This window comes from Cavia porcellus, unplaced genomic scaffold (genome assembly GCF_034190915.1).
Source record: "Cavia porcellus strain 051 isolate PalLab524CR breed Dunkin Hartley unplaced genomic scaffold, mCavPor4.1 scaffold_2, whole genome shotgun sequence".
In the NCBI taxonomy this organism is placed as follows: Eukaryota; Metazoa; Chordata; class Mammalia; order Rodentia; family Caviidae; genus Cavia; species Cavia porcellus.
This window is the reverse complement of record NW_026947485.1, coordinates 41335319-41355779: the sequence shown is the minus strand read 5'-3', so window position 1 is coordinate 41355779 and position 20461 is coordinate 41335319. Positions and strand designations below refer to the sequence as shown.

The window sequence follows — 20461 nt, the reverse complement described above, 5'->3', positions numbered from 1 at the left end:
TTGCATAACTTTTCAGTAGTGTACTAAATGGAGAAAAGACTTGTTTTGGCACATCACTTCAGATTTCAGTCCATGGTTGGCTAGTTCTCTGCTGGGGGCCTGAGATGAGATAAAAATCCCGGCAGAAGGGCATGGCAGAGGAAAGATCAAGGAGAGCATGAGAGAGTTACAGAGAAAGAGGTCCAGGAGAAGATGGAGTCCCCACGGACAAGACCCACGACACACTCCCTTTAACTAGGCCTTGCTTCCTACATTTCTACTACTCCTAACAATCCCATCAAATTATGATCTCAACAATGGATTAATCCACTGATGAATTAGAACCTTTGTGGTCCAATCACCTTCTAACAGTGCTGCCACTATCACAGGAGACTTTTGGTAAACATTTTAGACCTAGATTATAACAGATAGATATCAAAAAGGACAATAAAATAAAACCAAGATTACACTACAATTTCAGCCTCCTTTCCTGCATGATCTCTATTCTTACAAGAAATAGAAAGCCTCCTAGTGAGACCTAACTCCTTGCTTGAAAGCTTCCATGTACTGGGGAAGTTAGAAAAACAGTCCTACTTTCACACAAGAAGAAAAATCTGTGGTTCTTTTCCATAGCAGGAAATGATGAGATGGTTAAGCCTAAAAGAGCAGGTGAGTTTAAAATGGCTAAAATGGAAATATATGGTTTGATGATTTTATATAACAAATACCAAATGATTTTTAATATTTGAGTACATTTGATAAATAAAAATGATTTCAAAATTTCAGAGGGTGGGAAGCAAGTCAACTCCAGCTTTCAAGTGTAACTCTTCTGACATAAATGAAGAAATGTAAGTTGTATTTCTAAGAAATATTCTTACTGAATCCAAAGGCAAGCCTGATGTTTTCCCTCAGAGATGTACGCTCTTAATGGACAGGGGGGCTTCGTTTGTATAGTCTTTGTGTCTCTAGTCACGGTATCATTTCTGAGAAATTGCCTTATAAAAAGCCTCACGTGATTATAGTGATTTAATTTCATCCCATTCTTTATAAATATGGGTAACCAGGTAAATTATGCTGTTACGGTGTTTTGCTTTATTTAAATGATCTTGTTGCAAACAAAATTTTTATTATGATATCAAAGCAGCTATTATTCGAGGCCACCCTGGGCTACATAATGTATTAGGTTCTTTTCAGGTTACAAAGCACTTTTTTTATTTTAAAGAGATTAAGACAAAAGAGGACAGAACAAAGCAGATCAGAACAGAACCATGTAAGCCACACAGTACTTCACCACAAGACAACCCAATATTAACAATAGCTACCATAATGTCTCTTTCTTTGAAACAGATGAGTGTACCTTCACATACAATAGTATCAGACATAATAAAATAGTATAAAACCATTCAAGAGAATGAAAGTATTATTGGGAATTCAGAACCAAATAACAGAAAACGAACAATGGTTACTATATTATCTCCTTTTCCCTAAAAAATTTGTTTATACTATCACACATATTAAAATCCAATAAGATAAAACACAATAGAACTAATGGAAACAGAAGAACAAAAGCATGATAGGACTTCAAAGCAAGATGATATTAAATCAGCAATGGCTGTCACAATGTCTTGTTTTCTTCAAAATAGCTATTCATACCATCACACATAATAACATCAAACAAAACAGAATAAAACCATTCCAACTATTAAATGAAAACATTATAAGGCTTCAAAGCAGTGTAATGGGAATCACGATTACCATAAAATCTTATGTACTCTTACCATCTCTTACACTAGGGAGACTATAGAGTATTTATACATGTGAATTTGATTTATTTCACTTATTAATATGGTCTCAAGTTGCATCCATTTATTTATACATATCTCAATGTGATCATTCTTTATAGCTGAGTAGTACTCCATTGTATAAAAATACCACATCTTTTTATCCATTCCTCTGTTGATGGGCACTTAGGTTGTTTCCAAGATCTGGCTATTACAAATTGTGCTACTATAAACATGGGTGCACATATATCACTGTAATATGATGTTTTTAGTTCTTCTGGGAATATGCCTTGAGTGGAATAACTAGGTCAAATGGGACTTCCAATCCCAGCTTTTTGAGGAATCTCCAGACTGACCTCCATAGTAGTTGCACCAGTGTACACTCCCACCAACAGTGTAGGAAAGTTCCTTTTCCCCACAGCCTCTCCAACATTTGTTGTTGGTAGTTTTCTTGATCCTGGCCATTCTTTCTGGAGCGAGATGGAATCTCAGTGTTGTTTTAACATATAAAGAATTTTAAAAAATCAAACCCCCAAAATTCAAAGACAAAATCCAAAAATGGGCATCTGAGATGAATACACAGTTTTCAGATGAAGAAACACAAATGGCAAATAAATACATGAAAACATGTTCATCAAAATTAGTCATTAGAGAAATGCATAATGTATTCAACACCAGCATGAGTGAGGCCTTGACTCAAAACGAACAACAAAAACAGGAAACCAAACCAGGTATTATAACACAAAGGTTTTGATAGGGTCATTGTGCATCCTAAAAGGCATTGGAAAATTAAACCTCAGTTTCACCCACTTAGGGTCTTATTCATTGACACACTTTGAGATCTACCTGTTAAGCACACTATATGAACCAGAAATGAAGAAAATGATACAATAAAATTCCTGACATTTTACTCTTCTTACACTAATGAGATTGCATTTTACAAAAAGAAATGCTTGCTGACTTCTGCTCATTTTCATTTTCACCCATGAATTTTGTATTACAGTTTAAAATAATTTGACTGAAGATCCAGTACTATAGCTATCTGTAAGTGTGTAATAATGACCAAAATATTTTCAAAAAACACAGTGGGGGAATTCGCAGTGTCTTTTCTGATGTCAAAAACAATACCAAGAAAACAAGAAAAGAGAGAAAGAGCTAATGAGAAAATTCATAGGATAAACAGGTTTCATTAATTTTGAATGGCCTGCATAAATTCATTAATGAATACAGATTAATGAAATGACATGATAAAATATTATCATAAGTATGTATTATAATGATAATATTAATGAGTATGTATTGTCTGGAAAAAATTATAGCTAAATCACCTAATACCGTCAAAATTTCATTTTCTTAAAGGTATATGTATCAAGATATCTTATGCAATATCCTCTATTCCTAAGTATAGTTTTTTGTAGTCTCTATTCTTTATAATAAAATATACAAGATATAAAAGTGAACCATAAATATTTATCTAGTATGATTCTGGCTGACAATGAATTAATGTATCAGAGACTAAACAAAGTGCCAACAGAAAGCAGAATTGTGTTGTGCAAAAGCAGATAAGTATTTCTCTGGAAGTGTGTCCAAAGTGGACTCTTTTAAGGGACACGGGTGATAACAGCCAAGTACATCAATGCATCTGGGCGTCTCAGTACGGAATCTGAGAAGGAAATAGATGCATTTGCAAATCTAACCAGGAAAGACTGCAATTTAGGAACTTGTGTTGGAGAGAATCAATGAGAGATGGAGACATAAGACCTAAGACTTGGGGCCAATTCAAGGATTCCATAAAAATGGACTGAGCGAGATACTGCATGTCATTTACAAATATATGCAGTATTTTCCTGAGAATTTCCTTGAATTTCCTTAAACTCCCCACAGGGGAATCAAGAATATAGGTTCCCTGGCCACAGCACAGGGCTCTTGAGAAACACAGGAATTCTGTCGTTAAGAAGTTTCCAGAGCCAGACCTGCTATGTGTGTCTGTGTTTGAGAGGGAGGGGTAGGAATTGGGGTTGGGCTAGTGTGTTAAATTCACCTTTCTTTTGGTAACTCTCACTGTCTCCTTATTTACCTGAAAATCAGCGGCAGCCTGAGCATCACCCTCATCGCCAGCGCTTATCTACATCTCTTGTTCATTCTCTTCCAGCTCTGTCTACACATAAGCAAATATACACTGAAGTTATTAAGAATGGGAAGAACAAACTGTTTGCCCATCCTCATAATCATATGTCCTAAAAGGTCACTTAAACATTTAATCAAACCTGTGCCCCTTGGGAAGAGTATGATTCATGCAGTTCAGGCAGCACGCTGAAGCTGAGCTTTGGATCTGTCTTAGGGAAGACACGGACTGAACCTACACAAAAATCAGTACTAGGGACATTTGCTGTCATTCAGCAGAAGAGAAAAAGCTAAATAGTTTTCTAAACTCTACTGAATTAAACCTTCACACCAATTAATGAAACCCCTATGGGAAACAACATGCCAGAATTCCCAGGACACTGGCCTTGTATTGAAATGTAAACTAACACTTCTGAAAAAGAGGGGGTAGGTGGGCATCCTAAATCAATATGAATTATTTGTTTTTCTGCTACCTTGGATCTGCAACACTGCTGCTCCCTTTCATAGGTACAAAGACACAAAAGAAGCCTTCTGTTTCATAAATTGACCCAGACAAATGATACTCCTCAGGGTGTCAAACCCAAGGCTGGCAGCCAGCCCGCCTCTGCCCTCCAGTCTGTAGGTACTTTTCACTTCCACAGCTATCAGCTGGCTTCAGACCTATGCTTTCCCTCTGATGAGGGACAAAGAAAAGATCACAGTGGAAATCCTTCTGTGTGCTGCTAATAAGCCTATTTAGAGTCATTGAGAAAGCCTCATTTTGCACCAATAAAAGCCTTCAAGAGTTCTACTGAATCAGTAAAACCAAACCATTCCTGGGTACTCCCTGTCCCCATTTTACATCAGCCTGATGGGGAGGCTCAGCAAAATATTGGACACAGTGACCTCTAAGTTTCTTTTTTTTCTCTGATGTCCTCTGATTTTCAGTTGGCAAGTTGGATTTAAATTTTATCCTGATGGCTTCCTGAACCCTTCTTTGGGTTTAGATAATCTCACAGAGACTTGCCTTATCAGCATATCTGGGTTCTTGGGTCTCACTTGGCAGAGCACTGAGTACAAATCAGGTGCCACTGACTGTTTTCTTTCCACAGGAGAACTGGGTAGGGCACATGTAGAGCACATCCTGCCTCTCACAGTAGTAGTTAGGGAAAGCTTTGGTGTTCATGGACCACAAGCAAAATGGGAATTCAAGCCAGCATTAGTGTCCCTAGTGAAAGATACCCATCATTTTCTCAAATGAAAATCTACAATTCTAACCATGTAACCACAAAGATGTACATAGCTAAAAGGTAATGTATGGGTCAGTGCTTTTAATGGAAAGTAATACAGGGTCAAGTGACATCGTCCAATTGTCAGCATGTTATCTTCTCTCCCAACCAATAACCTAAATACATGTCAGCCCATCCCTGAGGCACAATGGGAAAATGTGTAAAGAGGTAACTACTGTTGCTTAAAGCAACCTAAATTATACATTTAAGCTCAGTGTTTTAGACATATAGAAGTCTGGTAACATTAGGGAAAAGTGGAAGAATCTGCATGGACTTTACGAATTATAAGTACACTGATAATAACTACTATAATCACCACAATATCTAAAATAGGAAAAAATTGAATTCTTAGAGGCTAACTGACTTGCCTAAAATCTCACAGTTAGGATATAACTACTGATGGAACTAAAAATCTTACTACACACAGAGAACAGAATAGAAACACCCAATTCTTCTTAGGTCTTATGATTTGGTTGACGAACCTGCTAGTTTTTTTTAGCAGGTTTTCACTTATGTTGCAAATTAAAATGCTTAGCTAGATTACTGTGTAACTAGGAGGTAGGTTGAACACCATCATCTGTAAAGTAATTTGTAGAAAGAATACTATTTAAAGAAACTACAAAGTGAATTAGTCTTATAAATTAGGGAACATACTATAATATGTGTGTTTTATAATTCTGTGACTGATATAGAAACATGTCTCAATGAAATGATGGAAAGTTATATATCATTTTAATCTTAGTACATCAAATCTCATCTTGTATTTATTAACCGAAAGATCAGATTTAAGAAATCAGCAGTGAATCTACTTAATATAAACAGTTCATGTTGCAAATATTCACCTTCTGATTTTATGTAAAATTTTGATTTTTTTATAAAAATAATCTAATTTTAATTATTTCCATATCTTCTTAAAATGAGTCATGTTCATGTTATGCTACATAAATCATTTGCACTTATTTATAATGCGTTGTTTTAGTTGGAATGCTTTCAGTTGAAAATAATAGAAAATCCAGTGCAAAATGGTTTAAAATTAAGAGGATTTATAATCACCTTATGACAATGAGAGTGGGAGGGCATTCCAGGGCTGATTAATTTAGAGGTTGAAAGATTTCAGGAGCAACTGACTTTCCTTTTCCTTTCCTTGTGCTAACTTAAGCATGATTTCTCTACTACAGGTCCCGCCATCAATTACAAATGTATCAATACCCATAAGAACAAAAAGAAAACTTCCAAAGTGTCCTGGAAGATTTTCCTGTCTATTTCATTGATTCGAATCTGTTTCATCAACTGCTTTTTTAAACAAAACACTAACAAGTAGCGTAGGACCACTATAGTTCAACTAGACAAAGCAGGATTTAACTGAGTTACATGGGGTATATGCTGAGTCTATAGATTTATTACTGTAAACTTCTGCTAGTACACATGACTATTTATATTTAAATTTAATATAATTATTATGAAATAAAATTCAAAATTCAGCTTCTCAGATTGCACAAGACAAATTTCAAGTAATCAGTAGCTACACATTCTAGTAGTTATGTTATTAGGTGCCACACATACAGAAAATATTCCTCATCACTGAAAGGTCTATTGGATATGCTGGTCTGGAGAGAGAAATCGCTACTATATCAGTAAGCAATAGTATCTGCTATATTGCCCATGCAGCAGGCAATAAGCTTCATGCATTTATTTCCTTTAATCTTCTCAACAGCTCGCTGAGTCAAGTACTATTATCCTGTATTAATTCACTAAGGAAGAGGAGACACGTTAGAAGAATTGTAGAACTATGTTACATACCTGCGAGGAAAGACGTGATTAAAGTCTTCATCATAATCAGAACTCCTTTGACATGCTATCTCTATTCTGTCTGTGTGTCAATATTATTCTTTATGGCCATTTTTCTCCTCTCATCTCTCAGTTTCAAGCCACTATCCCACCCACCCAAAAAGAGATGGATTTTTTCTCTTTCCATTGCAGGTTTAAACATTCTTGGAAATTCTCTGATGTCCAGTTTGTATCAATCACCCAATCTTAACCAATCAGTCAAGGCTAAAGAGACAGTGAGAAGAGATTGGGTTATGGAGCTGAAATATGACTGCAGGGATCCCACCTATGAATACTGATGAAAATTACCAGAGAAACTGGAATTTCTGAGTCCTCTTTATCAACACATTCCTAAAGACTGAGGCTTTCTAAAGCTTTCTCAGCCTTTCTGCAGTTTCCCTTCCACACACATTCTGGATCCATTTCACCCAGCCAAATGTTTAGATGAGCAATGACCATCTTTCTCTTATAACAGCAAAACCTCTTTTTTAACTTCAAAGCCACATTACCAACCAATTGCTCCCAGATATCAGCAGGGGCATCTCACGTGTTCCTTTAATGCAATATATCCCAGACAGATTCACGATCCTCTCCTCCTCACTTCCTCAGTTGTTCGTTATATCAGGAATGTTCTCTTAAACAATGGCATGATCTCCCAATTCATGAATTAAGGTATCAGTCATGATTTATTTCCCCCTTAACACTTGATTGTCACATCCTAAACATATTTATTAAAATATCTTTAATATCCATCTACTTTGGTTCATCCCCACACCCACATTCAGTTTAGACATCACAACTCGGGCCACTGTCCTCTCTGGACAAATTAGCATCAGATCTCTCTGGTCTCCCTTCCTCTGGTGTTATGCCTCATCAACACATTCTCCATATTACAGCAGGAATAATCTTCCTAAAATGGAAATCCGATTATGTCACTGATCTGCTTAAAACCTTTTAGTGCCTGTTCATTGCCTTTCAAAACAAAGTTTGATCCCTCGTGAAGCATACAAAATCTTGAATTCTTTTCATTTACTTCCTTATTACTTCCTAATCTGCTCTTTTCAATAGCCGTATTGAACTTGTTAAGTTCCCCAAACTACTTTCCTCTCTCTCATCTACCTTGCTTGGTTTTTCCCTGTACCTGAGCTAACAGTCTACTGATGCCTTGTTGTCTTATCTAAATTCTGTTCATGCTTTAACCTCAACATAAACAAGACCTCCTCCTTCCCTTAATCTATGCTATTTCTCCTTGTTGTGTTCTATTTTCTTTATTTAACACATTTCATTGAAAAGATTTTGACTCAATTATTCCTCGTTACAATTAGATTGAAAGCCCCATGAGAGCAAAGATATGTTCTGTTTTGTTCATCAACATACCAGTGACAATTAGTAGACAGTGCTTCACAAATAATAGATAATAAATAAGCTGAATTAAATTAATGCTTTCTTTTCATTAATATTGTAAGGACTCCTATTTGTACCAAATGTCATCCCAGGCATTGAATATAGGAAAGTAGTAAACAAAGTCTCTGTCCGCATAATGCCTGTGTTCTTGAAAGATGAAGTCAGTAATAAACAAATAAATAACCCTGATCAAGTTCAATGAATGAACACATTTGTAACTGGTATTTCTGTTATATTTTCCAAGTTGTCTTTCATTATTTGCCATTTCATTATAGGTGGTATGGAATTAGAGTGCTGCCCCCTCAAATAAAATAAGCATAATTTTAAAAATTTAACACTTTGAAGTCAGCGTATTTATAATCTGGAAATCAGATATTCTAATTCAAGCCAGATTCCTGCACACCAATCTATATGTGTTTCTTGAATCATATTCCCATTAATTGTGGCATTGTAGGGAGAATTTTAAAGAAAAACTACCAGATAAATTCACTTTCTTTGTAAATTACAATAGAAGCAACTTTTAGAATCATTTGTGTTAAGCTTTTGATTTCATTAAAAGATATCCTTCCAACAATTAAAATGCCTGCTGAATCCATACCAAACTAAACACATGTATCATATATGCAGAACTATAATGAAGATCAGAAAGATTCTTACCCATTGTTATTGATCGATTGTTAATTTACAAAACATATAATGCAAGGAATATGTTAAGTTCTTAAAATACAGGCCTTAACTACTAGCAACCTACAGACTAATTGCTTCATTTTTATGACTTGTCTTCATAATACTCTCCCTGAGGGGAGATGTTTAGCACAATATAGAGCTTAGTAACCTCTTAAGTAACTTAAAAATAGGGCACTCTAGAAGGTTTTCTCATTAGCTTTGGTAAATGCCAATCATACTTGATTTTAGGCCTTTTTTACCTGACTGTTCCCAATTCTTCGTTCAATTAGGTACAAGTAGTTTTTCTGTTTTGACATGTTCCTAACAGTTTGGGTACAATTTTCTTTTAGTTTATCAAGTCACAACTATGAGATTTCCCCCAAGAAAGCCAGGAAAAAACTTCTTAAGAATTATTCATTTTGTAGTGTACCTTACATTTTTCTGCTTTCTACTTTTTTGTGGGGAAGAGATATCAAATTTGTCATATATATATATATATATATATATATATATATATGTCATATATTTGTGTGTGTGTATATATATAAATATATATATATATCTTATACAGAAATATATATATATTTCTGTGTCCATTTTGTTTGATTTTGATTAATTTGTTCACTATAATGTCCAACCGAGCATTGAAAGCAAGACAATTTCTTCTGCTTCTGTACTGTCCTAATGTCCATGTTACGTTCATCAGCCTGTGACTGACAATATTTTTCAAATAACTACTCTCAAAAACCTGCTTAGCTGGCATTGATATTTCTTTTTCTTTTTCTTTGATTCTACATGTAATATTCCAGAGGTACAGGTACTTCCCACTCCTCTTTGCTATTGTTAGAATCTCCTGTGGTATTTGTAGAAATAAATCCTGAAACTCCTAAATTCATTTTCATCCAAAAGATGGGCATTTTTCTGTTTTAACTTATTTGTTGATAACAGTGAGCATTTATGTACCCTTTCAGTTTACTCTAGTTGCCTCTCCAATTTTAGTGTAATAAGTGTTCCTAAATCAAGACAACATCAACATGACCCCTCTCAAAAGGAGTTTCAAAAAAAAAAAAAATTGTGAAACTTGAATGGCCATTGGGAAGTATTCAAGTCATTATGCCAAGAAAAAGAACGGAATGATCCATACAACTCAGCTTCAAAAGCAAGGAAAGTAACAGCCTTCAAGACCAAGAGAGGGAAAAATTCAGGTATCAAATCAGACTTCAGTGCTACCATCACTTCCACATGAGTACAGGGCATTAGGCAACCCACCTAGGCCCAATGGGCATCTACTTCTTTTCCTGAAACATGAAAGTATTTAGCTAAGTGATCTCTATGAACCTTTCCAGTTCCTTTACTCTATGTGCATTTGTGATCGGAAGTGCCTTTATAATGAAAATATAATTTAAATTTTAAGAGTAGTTTGGTTATTTGGTAATCAAACAAAATGGCAAACTTTGCACTCTACTTTTCAGATGTGAGAGATACAGATGCATCTGTGTACATTTCTTTACATTTGGTAATTAAGCTTCCCACTTTTGAATTTCCTAATGAGAAAACATACCCAAATGCATACATACACAACACACACACACACACACACACACACACACTCACACCACGATACTGTATATTTATACTGACCTAAATTCTTATTTTTAAAAAGTACCTAAAACATTGGCAGCTGATTGAAGTTTCTGCATTTTACAATTTATTTGCAAACTTTTAGATGATCTTATGAAAACACCTTGAGTTTATCAGTAATCCCTAGCATAGCTGAATATTTACTCTACTAATTAAGCTTTGGGTGCTACTGCTATCACTATAAGCTAACTCTAATAGTCTCTTTTATGCAAATTGTGACTCAGAGTTCACTGGCATTCAGATTATCTGGGAGTCGGTCAGAAATATAAAATGCCTCAGCCTAGATCTACAAAATCAAAAATTTGCATTTTAAGATGACTTACGTGGCTTGTGCACATGCTACAGTTCTAGAGGTGGTGTTAAAGTTCTTCTCAATTTGTTTTTTAACAAACATTTTTCTTTAAGGTAATTAATAAATTAAAAAAACTGTAATTTAGCAAAAGTAACTTCTGTAATTATATAACCGGAGGTAGTGCTATGAAAGTTTAGAGTCAGTAGTTTCTCCTATATTCCTATATATTTTTTTTTCTGAATGTGGTACCAGTTGTAGTTGTACAAATGGATGGGAAGTAAGCAAGTGGATAAAAAGGTTTATATTCTTCCATACTCAAAGGTAAAAATCATTTACATAATTGAAAATCAATGCGAATAATGCTAAAATATTTAACTGTCTTCAGTAGGATTAGGTAACAACTAATTTGTTATTTTTGTTTTGCCTTGAACTGGTGATTATTAAATGTTGCAATGTATTGTATCATGCAGTATAGCATCATAAAGAGCAAAGAAGAAAATACTTTTCAATTATGTGATAAAAATTCTTAAATAAGTAAGTAATCAAATAAATTAATGATATAAATGTCAAGGACAAATTCAAATAAAAGAGACCAGGATTCTAGTTGCATCTGTGAGATTAATACTGTGATTTTTTTAAAAAAAATAACTTACTACTCTGGTTTCTAGTTTCTTTACCTAGAAGATCGGAAGAATGACTTTAATTTTATATCCCATCTCTAAATTCTGAAATCAATGCCTGTTTTGTCATTGCAGATACATCTATTGAAATTCCATATGAATTCTCAGAAGTGGCATGAATAAGTCATTCTGGGATTTTTGCTATTTTATTTGCCTAGAACAAGAGCATACAAGTCACTGGCCACCTTACAGTGCTAACGTAAAGACATTTTTCCTCACAGAGTTTTACTAGACAAAGGGACAAATGGAGATGCCAGAACACATTTCAATTCAGAGAAGCTTATCTTGATTTTCTTTCATTCTGAATCATCAAATCAAATTGTGGGAATCTATCCTCCTTGCTAACTGCCCAGTTCATTCACAGCATATCCACGAGTCCTGGGTGAAGAAGAGCAAGTTTTCACCCTTTTCTGCCTTCCAAAGCAGACTGAGGATTGCTGCGAGGTAGTTATACCTGAAAAGTTGCCTAGTTACTCTGGCACTAGGAAATAAACTGCCAGGACTTTCCAGGAGCTAATTATTGAGCCTGCTATTTGGTTCACTGACAAAATTGCTTGTTTGTGGGATGAAACATATTTGTGCATTGCTTTTTCCATTACAGCTACTTCTATCATCATAAATAAGAATCAATAGGCCATTTTGTGTAGCATATGCTCACCACCATTTAGTATCTGAGTGTCAGCTGTATGCAGGCTAAGCTCCAGTGCTCCAACCTCTGACTGAGGATTAAAACTCAGCAGACAGAGAAAAACTTCAAATTCACCAGGCAATGTGTATATCTTTGTGAGCTCCTTAAAGTCAAGGGAAATCCATTATTTGTTTTCATTACTATAGAATAATGCCTGATGCATGGTGAACCATTCAAATGAGTCTACAACTGAAAAAATGATGAATGAATGAATGAAACCAAGGAGGGTTCAGAGGTGGCATAGGGGATGAACTGGATAAATTGGGTTGGTCAAAGAATGTTGTTTAGAGAAGAGCAGAGCTATTTAGAAATCACCGTAGAGAAATGAAGGCAACAGACACAGTGTAAGCCGAGAACAAGTCTGTCTGTGAGGTGAGAGCTCAACCACACATACTCAAATCTGTGCAACACCCACCATGCGAGAGAAGACAGAATGGACTTGAGAGTCATTAACAACCATAAACAGTCAAGCGTGACCTCTGAAGGAAAAGTCTACACTTCTAGTGGAACCTTGCTGGACAAAACAATGTCAGATAAAGGACAGATCAAAGGAAAGATAAGGAAAGACAAAAGAAACTGATGAACAGGTACAGTGGAAAAGGAGTTAAGGTTGAGGCTTGACTAGGGGAATGGGTGTGTGAAAAACGTGTCAAGACAGAGAAACCTTAAAGATACATTCAAAGTGTCTGTGGGTGCCAGTTCTGGGGCGCACAAAGGCATGAAGGCTGAGAGTAGAATAAGGGAGGGAAAGATCAGAAAAACGTCTATAAAATAACACCCATCTCTGCTGATAATAAGTATAAACGAGCTCTTTTTCTGTTCTTGAAAAAGACAAAGGGAATTTTAAGTAGGATTAAATAGTGGTAGCTTTCAGAACTCAGCTGCTCTCAGAAGAAATAATAACTACATAAATAGCTAAGTGGATAGTAGAATTACCTCACTTGGAATTTGGCCAGCATATCAAAATTTAAACAGTACTGTCACACCTTCCTGAGAGCTTTACTGAGATTCTAAGGGAGAATCATCTCAAAAAACTGTCTCAGCTGAGTTAATATTAGGAAGCGAATACTCCTCACAGCTGGAAAAATGTTCTGTCTCCTAAAAATTAACAAGTCAGAAGCACAAACCTGCCAAGAAGCACACCTTTATCCATGTAAATACATTGCCAGCATTGCCCCCAGTGGAAATTAATAATTATGTTCACAGATTACCAGTGTCTAATGTAAAATTGTACTGAACACATATAACCCACGAATGATGCTTTAAATGTGGAGAGAAAAGACGTCGTAGAGATCTCTTGCTCTCAAAGATTTCCTTACATGTTTTTCTCATTGTAAGTGGTTAAAGATGAACATTTTCAAGGAAGATTTTAAAATTTTAAAATTTTCATGCCTTGGGCATCTCTACTCATGGATAGCCTATAAATTTATCACTTAGCTGCATTTTCTCTAGGTTTTCTTCCCTCTCTACCCAAAAAAGAGATGAAAACTGAGTGTGACAGAAATTTGGGGCACAAATGTTTTCTCTTATTATCTGGAAACTTTTATATTTTACTATTAAAAATATAAGTTAGAACTTTTCATTATTTGTTTGTTTATGCCCAGACATAAGATACTTTAGGATCTTCCATGACTTCTGTAAATAAATTCTTTTCTTCATGTAAATTCTTTTACATGAAAATCTTTTTACTAAGCTAGTTTCCTAAAGGTGAGTTTGCTCTAGATCTTAAAGTAAACACAATTTCATCCCTCTAGAAGTAGTTCCTATTGGACAAATCAATTAAAGCAGCACTCAAATAAACCAAAGGAATCAGAAGCAGACCTGCTGTAAAATCTGGATTCCACAAGAAAGCAGTCCAGTATTTATAACTAGTACATATCTAGCACATACTGTCTAAAGATGCTGAGAGTTGTATACATATATTTGTTAGTAAAAATGCAATTAATGAAACTGATTATCCTAAAATGTATTAAAATGTTATATGATTGGTTAACAACTCATTTCCTAACAATTTGCTGTGTGTATGCATGTGTATATATGTGTGTACACATCTGCAAGAAATTAGAACCAAGACACATAAAAGGGGCATAGATGTGAATACACACATACATGTGCACACACATACACATTCATGAACCCATATATTTTTAATATTGCAGTCTAAACAACAGGATTTTAATTTGGAGAGGACCAAACAATAATGTTCAGAATTAAACATAGTATAAAAACATATATGAATGGAAAACACATGTTATTCTCAGTCTAAAGTGTCTTCTACAAGTCAGCTCCTCTTCATTTCCCACTGTTCTCTACATGCATCTCTGATGAGCTGGCCCCTTGCTGTCCTGTTACCTCTATGCCATGTCCTACTCTATGCCTTTGGTCTGTGGACGCACCTTCTCCTTATCTTGAATACTTTTTCCCAAATCCTTGTTATCAAACACCTCCTCAACAAAACTGCGGATTTTACAACTTGAACTTACATTTTTCTTAACTTCTTTAATATCTTTATTCAAGTTTAGCATTTAATCATAGAATTTTCATCTCTGGATAAATACACACACACACACACACACACACACACACACATATATATATATATGGGTATATTTTTCCTCAAATAAATCCCACTCTTTAGAGATAACACTGCCCTCTTAATGCCTTGTCTTGAAGTTTCTTCAAGATCCTGCTACACACTGAATTTCTCTTTCATCTCTAGGAACTTCTCTTCTTCGCCTTTATCTAAGAGTATATTTAAATATGACCTATCCTTTAAAATCCTCTATTCTTGTTTTGTTCTCTAGCTTTCCTACCTTACCCACTTTATTTCTTTGCCAAGCTTCTTGAAACAGCATCATTTCTTCATTTCTTCTTCTTCTTCTTCTTCTTCTTCTTCTTCTTCTTCTTTTCTTCTTCTACTTCTTCTTCTGCTGCTTCTGCTTCTTTTCTTCTGCATCTCTCTCCTCTCTCTCTCTCTTTCTCTCTCTCTCTCTTTCTCTCTCTCTCTCTCTTTCTCTCTCCAATCATGACTCTATAATACTTTTTATCCCTCAGCCTCAGTTCTCTTAGGCTTTCATCACTCCTACAGACTGAGGTAGCCTTGATTCAGTTCATCTCCCTTCCCCCAGCCCACCATTTTCAGTTTCTTTTCTTTGCTCCTCCCTTTGTCATTATTCCCCATCTTTTCCCAGTCTCATAGGGCAAGTGTCTTGTCTTTAACTGTGAAGATTCTATGATGCCCTTATTTGACCTTTCAGTGAACTCTTTGCAAGGTCCCAGACCTTATCCTGCCATCTGCTGGGCAGTTCAATGGGGCTGTGTTAGACCCCCATTCAAATTAGTTCCCAAATATCTACTAGTCATTCTACTGTTTACTCTGTTAACTAATTAATTATATCACTACTTTTCTAGACATCACTGATAGAAATTTAGCATTTTGAACCTTCATCGCTTACTATCCCCAACCCAATGTAATCACTGCCCAAGTGCTATAAATACTATATGTGTATCCCATGCCTAACCTGCATGCAGGTGGATGCTCCTACTGGGTGAGTCCTGGCTCACGTGCCTCTTTTTAGCCCTGAATTTCAGTTCTTCTGACACTTTTGCCAGAACCTTCTTACAAAAGATATCTGAGCAATTATTTAGATTTAAAAGTTCTGTGTCATTTTGTCTTACAGGTATGATGAAGTCCAAATTTATCAACTCTGGAGTTTCTCTAAGGAGCTTCATTTATAACCTATATGTTTAGCTCCATCAGCCATCAATCTCTCTTTCTGGTATAATACTGTAATCCTAGATTCCCAGGTCTGTTTTTTTCTATACTTTGAACCAAAGGAGCTCATTTAGGTTCTAGGTCCCAGAAAGTGTAGCCTCCTATCTCCACATGGCTGACAACTACAGTGACAAGGTCTCACCTTGAATGTAACCTCCTGTGTGAATCATCCTCAGATCACACAAACTAAATTGCCATCCCCTTTCCTAGTTCCATTCCATCTCTCTCTCTCATTTTTACTTTGCTGCATTCCTGGTAAGTACATCTCAACATTTAGAAGAATATGCTCACATCCATGTTTTCTTACTGTACTGAGTGTCCTCCCCAATTCCCATAACACTTAAATCAAAGCCCCTTAAGCAGAAGTCTTATCTTTCTTCACACACCAGAGCTCCTTAGCAACGCTAGGCATTCTTAGCATTAGAAACCTAAAATCAGATCTCTTCCCTATATGACTTCCTTTCTTATCTCCACCTTCACTCTGATTAGATGTATGCTGTAGCACTTAATATATTAGTTCGCTTAGTTGAACAGTGATTTCCAAAGGAAGTGTGATAGAGGGAAAGGAGATACATCAAAACATTTGGGTGAGTAATGAGGCAATTAGTGTTAATAAACATGTTCCAACAGGTCCAGATACTGTAGGCTTTAGCGTACAGGGATTCTGCATCTTTATCAAAATTATTCCTAATTTTTTTCATCCTACTATAATGAGCTTTCTTTAAATATCATTTTCAATGTGTTAGTTTATTAAAGACCATTGTTTATGTTGCTCTTGGGTCTACAACTTTGATAAGGTTACTATTCAGAGATAAGAAATTTTTAAAATTCCACATTTCACTTCAAATAAATACAGTTTTATTCTGACATCAAAAATGGTACACTACATCATTAGTAATTTTAAGTATGAGTGGTAGAAAGCAGAGCACTGAAAAATAAGAACTACCCCAAGATAGGTGCTATGGTAGGATGAAAAATAAAGTAAAGGGACATGGATTGAAATGATTGAAAAATATTGTTATATAGTAACATATGATTCATCATTCTCACTACATTTAAACTCCTAGAGAGCAATAAAGAGTCTTGTTGGTCTAATCCCATCAAAACAAATAAAGTCCTGTCTCCAAAATAAAATAGATGCTTTATTACTCAAACAGAATTGAAATACTACAGCACTGCATGCATGATTTCAATAAATATTTTTGTTGACTGATAGTAAGAACAAGTGAGCAAAACTAAGTTTAATGAAAGGCCTGTGAGGACAAAGTTAACTTTGCTGAGAAACCAGGACAAGAGACACAAATAAATAGAAGAAACCCCTCAACATTATTCATAGAAACAATTCCATTTATGAGACAATTCTAAGACAAATGTACCAAGGGAAAGATTTAAATGGTTACCTGTGCATTTCTTTATGTGAGTGTTTCTTTTTCCATGTGATCCTAACTTGCATCCAAAATTCTCCTCCCAAAATTCTGCAAACCATACATTTCTTCTATTATTGGCAAGAGTTCGACTTCTAAAATAGCGATCAAATCCTATTATAAAGAAGAAAGAATTTTACTATGCTTCCAAAATCACAATAGATATTACCAGAACTTTTGAATAGACATGATGTTGTGATCAATATATGTAACAAAAGGTCCAGACATAAGGATTCTCTTCTGGTAAATTCAAGGAGACTCGGTAGATAATACCCATCCTAGCACCCTGCTCAGGATTGAGCATCACAGGAAAGGAGTTCGAGTCACTCTCAAGATCACCAGAAAAGCTGTTAGAAATCAGCTGGCTTTCAAAAATGCCCCAACTCTTTCCTCTTGCATTTATTTATGGGTCAACCCCACATAATATATTAATTTTTTATAAATCAAGTAATTTTTCTCCAATCATGTTACGACTTGTTCCTTAAAGTTAGAAGAAGCACATAAAACATGAAAGATAACCATTAAATTATGTGCTTGTTTACACAATCACTGTATTAACAATTCAATTAACAGAGATAAAAATTCTGTTCAGCGTCAATAATAATAATTTCATTTCATTTTATTCAGATACTCTACTTCTTCCTTGAGTTTTGATCCAGTCATAATAAAACAAATATTCCCATGTGAATCCTTACCATCAATTGATGTTCTCTTGGGCAAAATTGTCACAGCCCCTTCTGCAATCTCCTCCTGCTGATAGACAGGTGCTATTTTGGATCCCCAGCTATCTGAGCCAATCCAAAGAAAATGCCCGCTTTGGTTTAATTTTTTTGCTGCTTCCAATATCCGCCTACAGGTAGAAAAAAAAAAAAATAAAGCATAGTGCATTTATCAAGAAGCATTACAATTTTAAATGTTTTAAAACTAGCACCATAATTTGAATGTGTTCCCCAAGTTTGGTATATCATTGAAATTTACTTCCCAAGGTCACATGTTGGAGGTATGGTTCTTGACAGGTAATTAAATTTAGCTAATATGAGGGTGTGCCCCCCCCAGCAACATTAGTGACTTCCTAAGGTGAGGAAGAGAAGCAAGCAAGGAGCTGCTCCATCTCACCAGGTGAAACTCTCCCCCATGTCACGGCTCAGCCCTCACCAAATGCCAAGTACATTCCAGTTTAATGTTCTGGCTTCCAGAAGCATAAGCTAAAATAGAACTTCTATTCTATGTGATATTAAATTATTGCAACAGAAAGCATACTAGGATGACCAGTTTTAGAAAGTTAAATATACGTAGTAGGTTACTATTAAACAACTAGTTAATCATTCTAACTGCTGAAGTCTTATCAACTCCTAAAGGAAATTAGCCTTCTCCTTAACCTCATTCCCAGCCCTCTGTCATCCTTATTATCCAGTCTCATACACTACCAGGTTTTACTTGATAGGCATTTTAGGTGTAGGAACTAGAAGTCTTTGTTTTGTCTACTGTGGAAAGCAGTCATAATTTCAGAGAAACTTAGCAATTCTGATGAAATCTCTGAAGATTTTACATTGAACATGAAATATGTTTGACAAGGATATGGGGCACAAATCTGACCCTTTATATAGAAGAAAAGTAATCAACACCTGATGTCATCCTCATTGGCAAACATAATCACTGCTCGAGCATTAGGTGTTTCTAACAGCCGTCTGATAATTTTTTCAAATTCTCCAGGTCTTGGTTCACGTGGGATTTTCTGTGATTGAGCGATGCAAACACCACCTATTTTAAAAAAGAGAGTGAATTCAGAAAGAGTACTTATTTAATGAAAACTTAAATATAAATGAAATTACTGTATCAGAGTACATAACTCATTAGAGGATATAGCTTCTCATAATATTTGTTATTCTCACCTACCAAAATTAATCAAGTTTGTTTACATTATAATATATGCATCAAATGACATCAGTTTCTTAATCATAGATGAGTCTTTTGCTACCTTCATTTATTAGCAAACTTAATGTTATATTCATTTCATTGCTAATAGTATTGCTGCAAGATGCACTGCTCAATGATATGTCAATAAGAAAAAGTCTTCAAGTCTATGGGAGGCACAGACAAGTTTCAAAGATACAAAACTTCACTTGACACATCTCTACCATAAAATGATATAAATTCCATCTTATAACACAGAAAAATGAAAGAAAATAAGAAAGGAGGAAGGGAGGAAGGAAGGAAGCCATTTAGATATGGAGGGAAGGAGATAGGCAGAGAGAAAGGAAGAGGGAGAAATAAAGGAAAGAAGGAAGACCTCTCCTTCTAAAGAAATCAAAGGCTAAAGAAAAAGATTTGGAAAAGACCGTAAAGTTAAGAGAAGATGTTTGCACTAGCTAGTACACTGTAATCTCAGCACTCTAGAGGCTGAGGCAATAGGATCACAATTTCAGGGCCGGCCTGGCCTACCCAGTCACTCTGTAACCAGGAATGATGATGGCCTAGTCCTTTAATCCTAGCTCTTGGGAGGGTCCTTGTGAGCTCCAGAACAGCATGGGCTACAAAGTGAGCTCAAGGCCAGCCTGAGATGCATAGTGAGACTCTGTCTCAAAAAGACAAAAAAATTAAAAGAAAAAAAAAATGGGCTGCAGGAGGAGGAAGTTTTACCTGGGGCGAGGTGAGAGGAAGTTCTTCAACTGTAGTAGAGCAGAAAGATAGCATATTTTGATACTTTAAGTGAATTCAGTATTATTAATAGGCTTCTATTGTTTTATGGTTTCAATGGTTTTTTTAGAGTCAGTTGAGAATTAAATCACTGTTTATAGCATGACTTCAATGGGCAAAGGCATTTTTATTTCTAAACAATTGGCAATATATTCAGTCATTCATCTATTATTGGATGCCATTGCATGCTACACATTGGACTTAAAACTGAAAAT

General features: G+C 35.5%; 1 protein-coding gene across 5 annotated transcripts in view; it reads right to left on the bottom strand.

The window, feature by feature from the left end:
• Window positions 1-20461, bottom strand: part of Grm8 (glutamate metabotropic receptor 8) — a 783619-nt gene that overhangs the window by 412114 nt on the left and 351044 nt on the right. For all 5 annotated transcript variants that reach the window (XM_063241274.1, XM_003475159.5, XM_063241281.1 and 2 more), the window contains 3 exons: window positions 19175-19310; window positions 18245-18399; window positions 17526-17663 (listed from right to left, as the gene is read on the bottom strand). In XM_063241274.1, the coding sequence (XP_063097344.1) occupies window positions 17526-17663; window positions 18245-18399; window positions 19175-19310 (429 nt within the window). The remainder of the gene's footprint in view (window positions 1-17525; window positions 17664-18244; window positions 18400-19174; window positions 19311-20461) is intronic.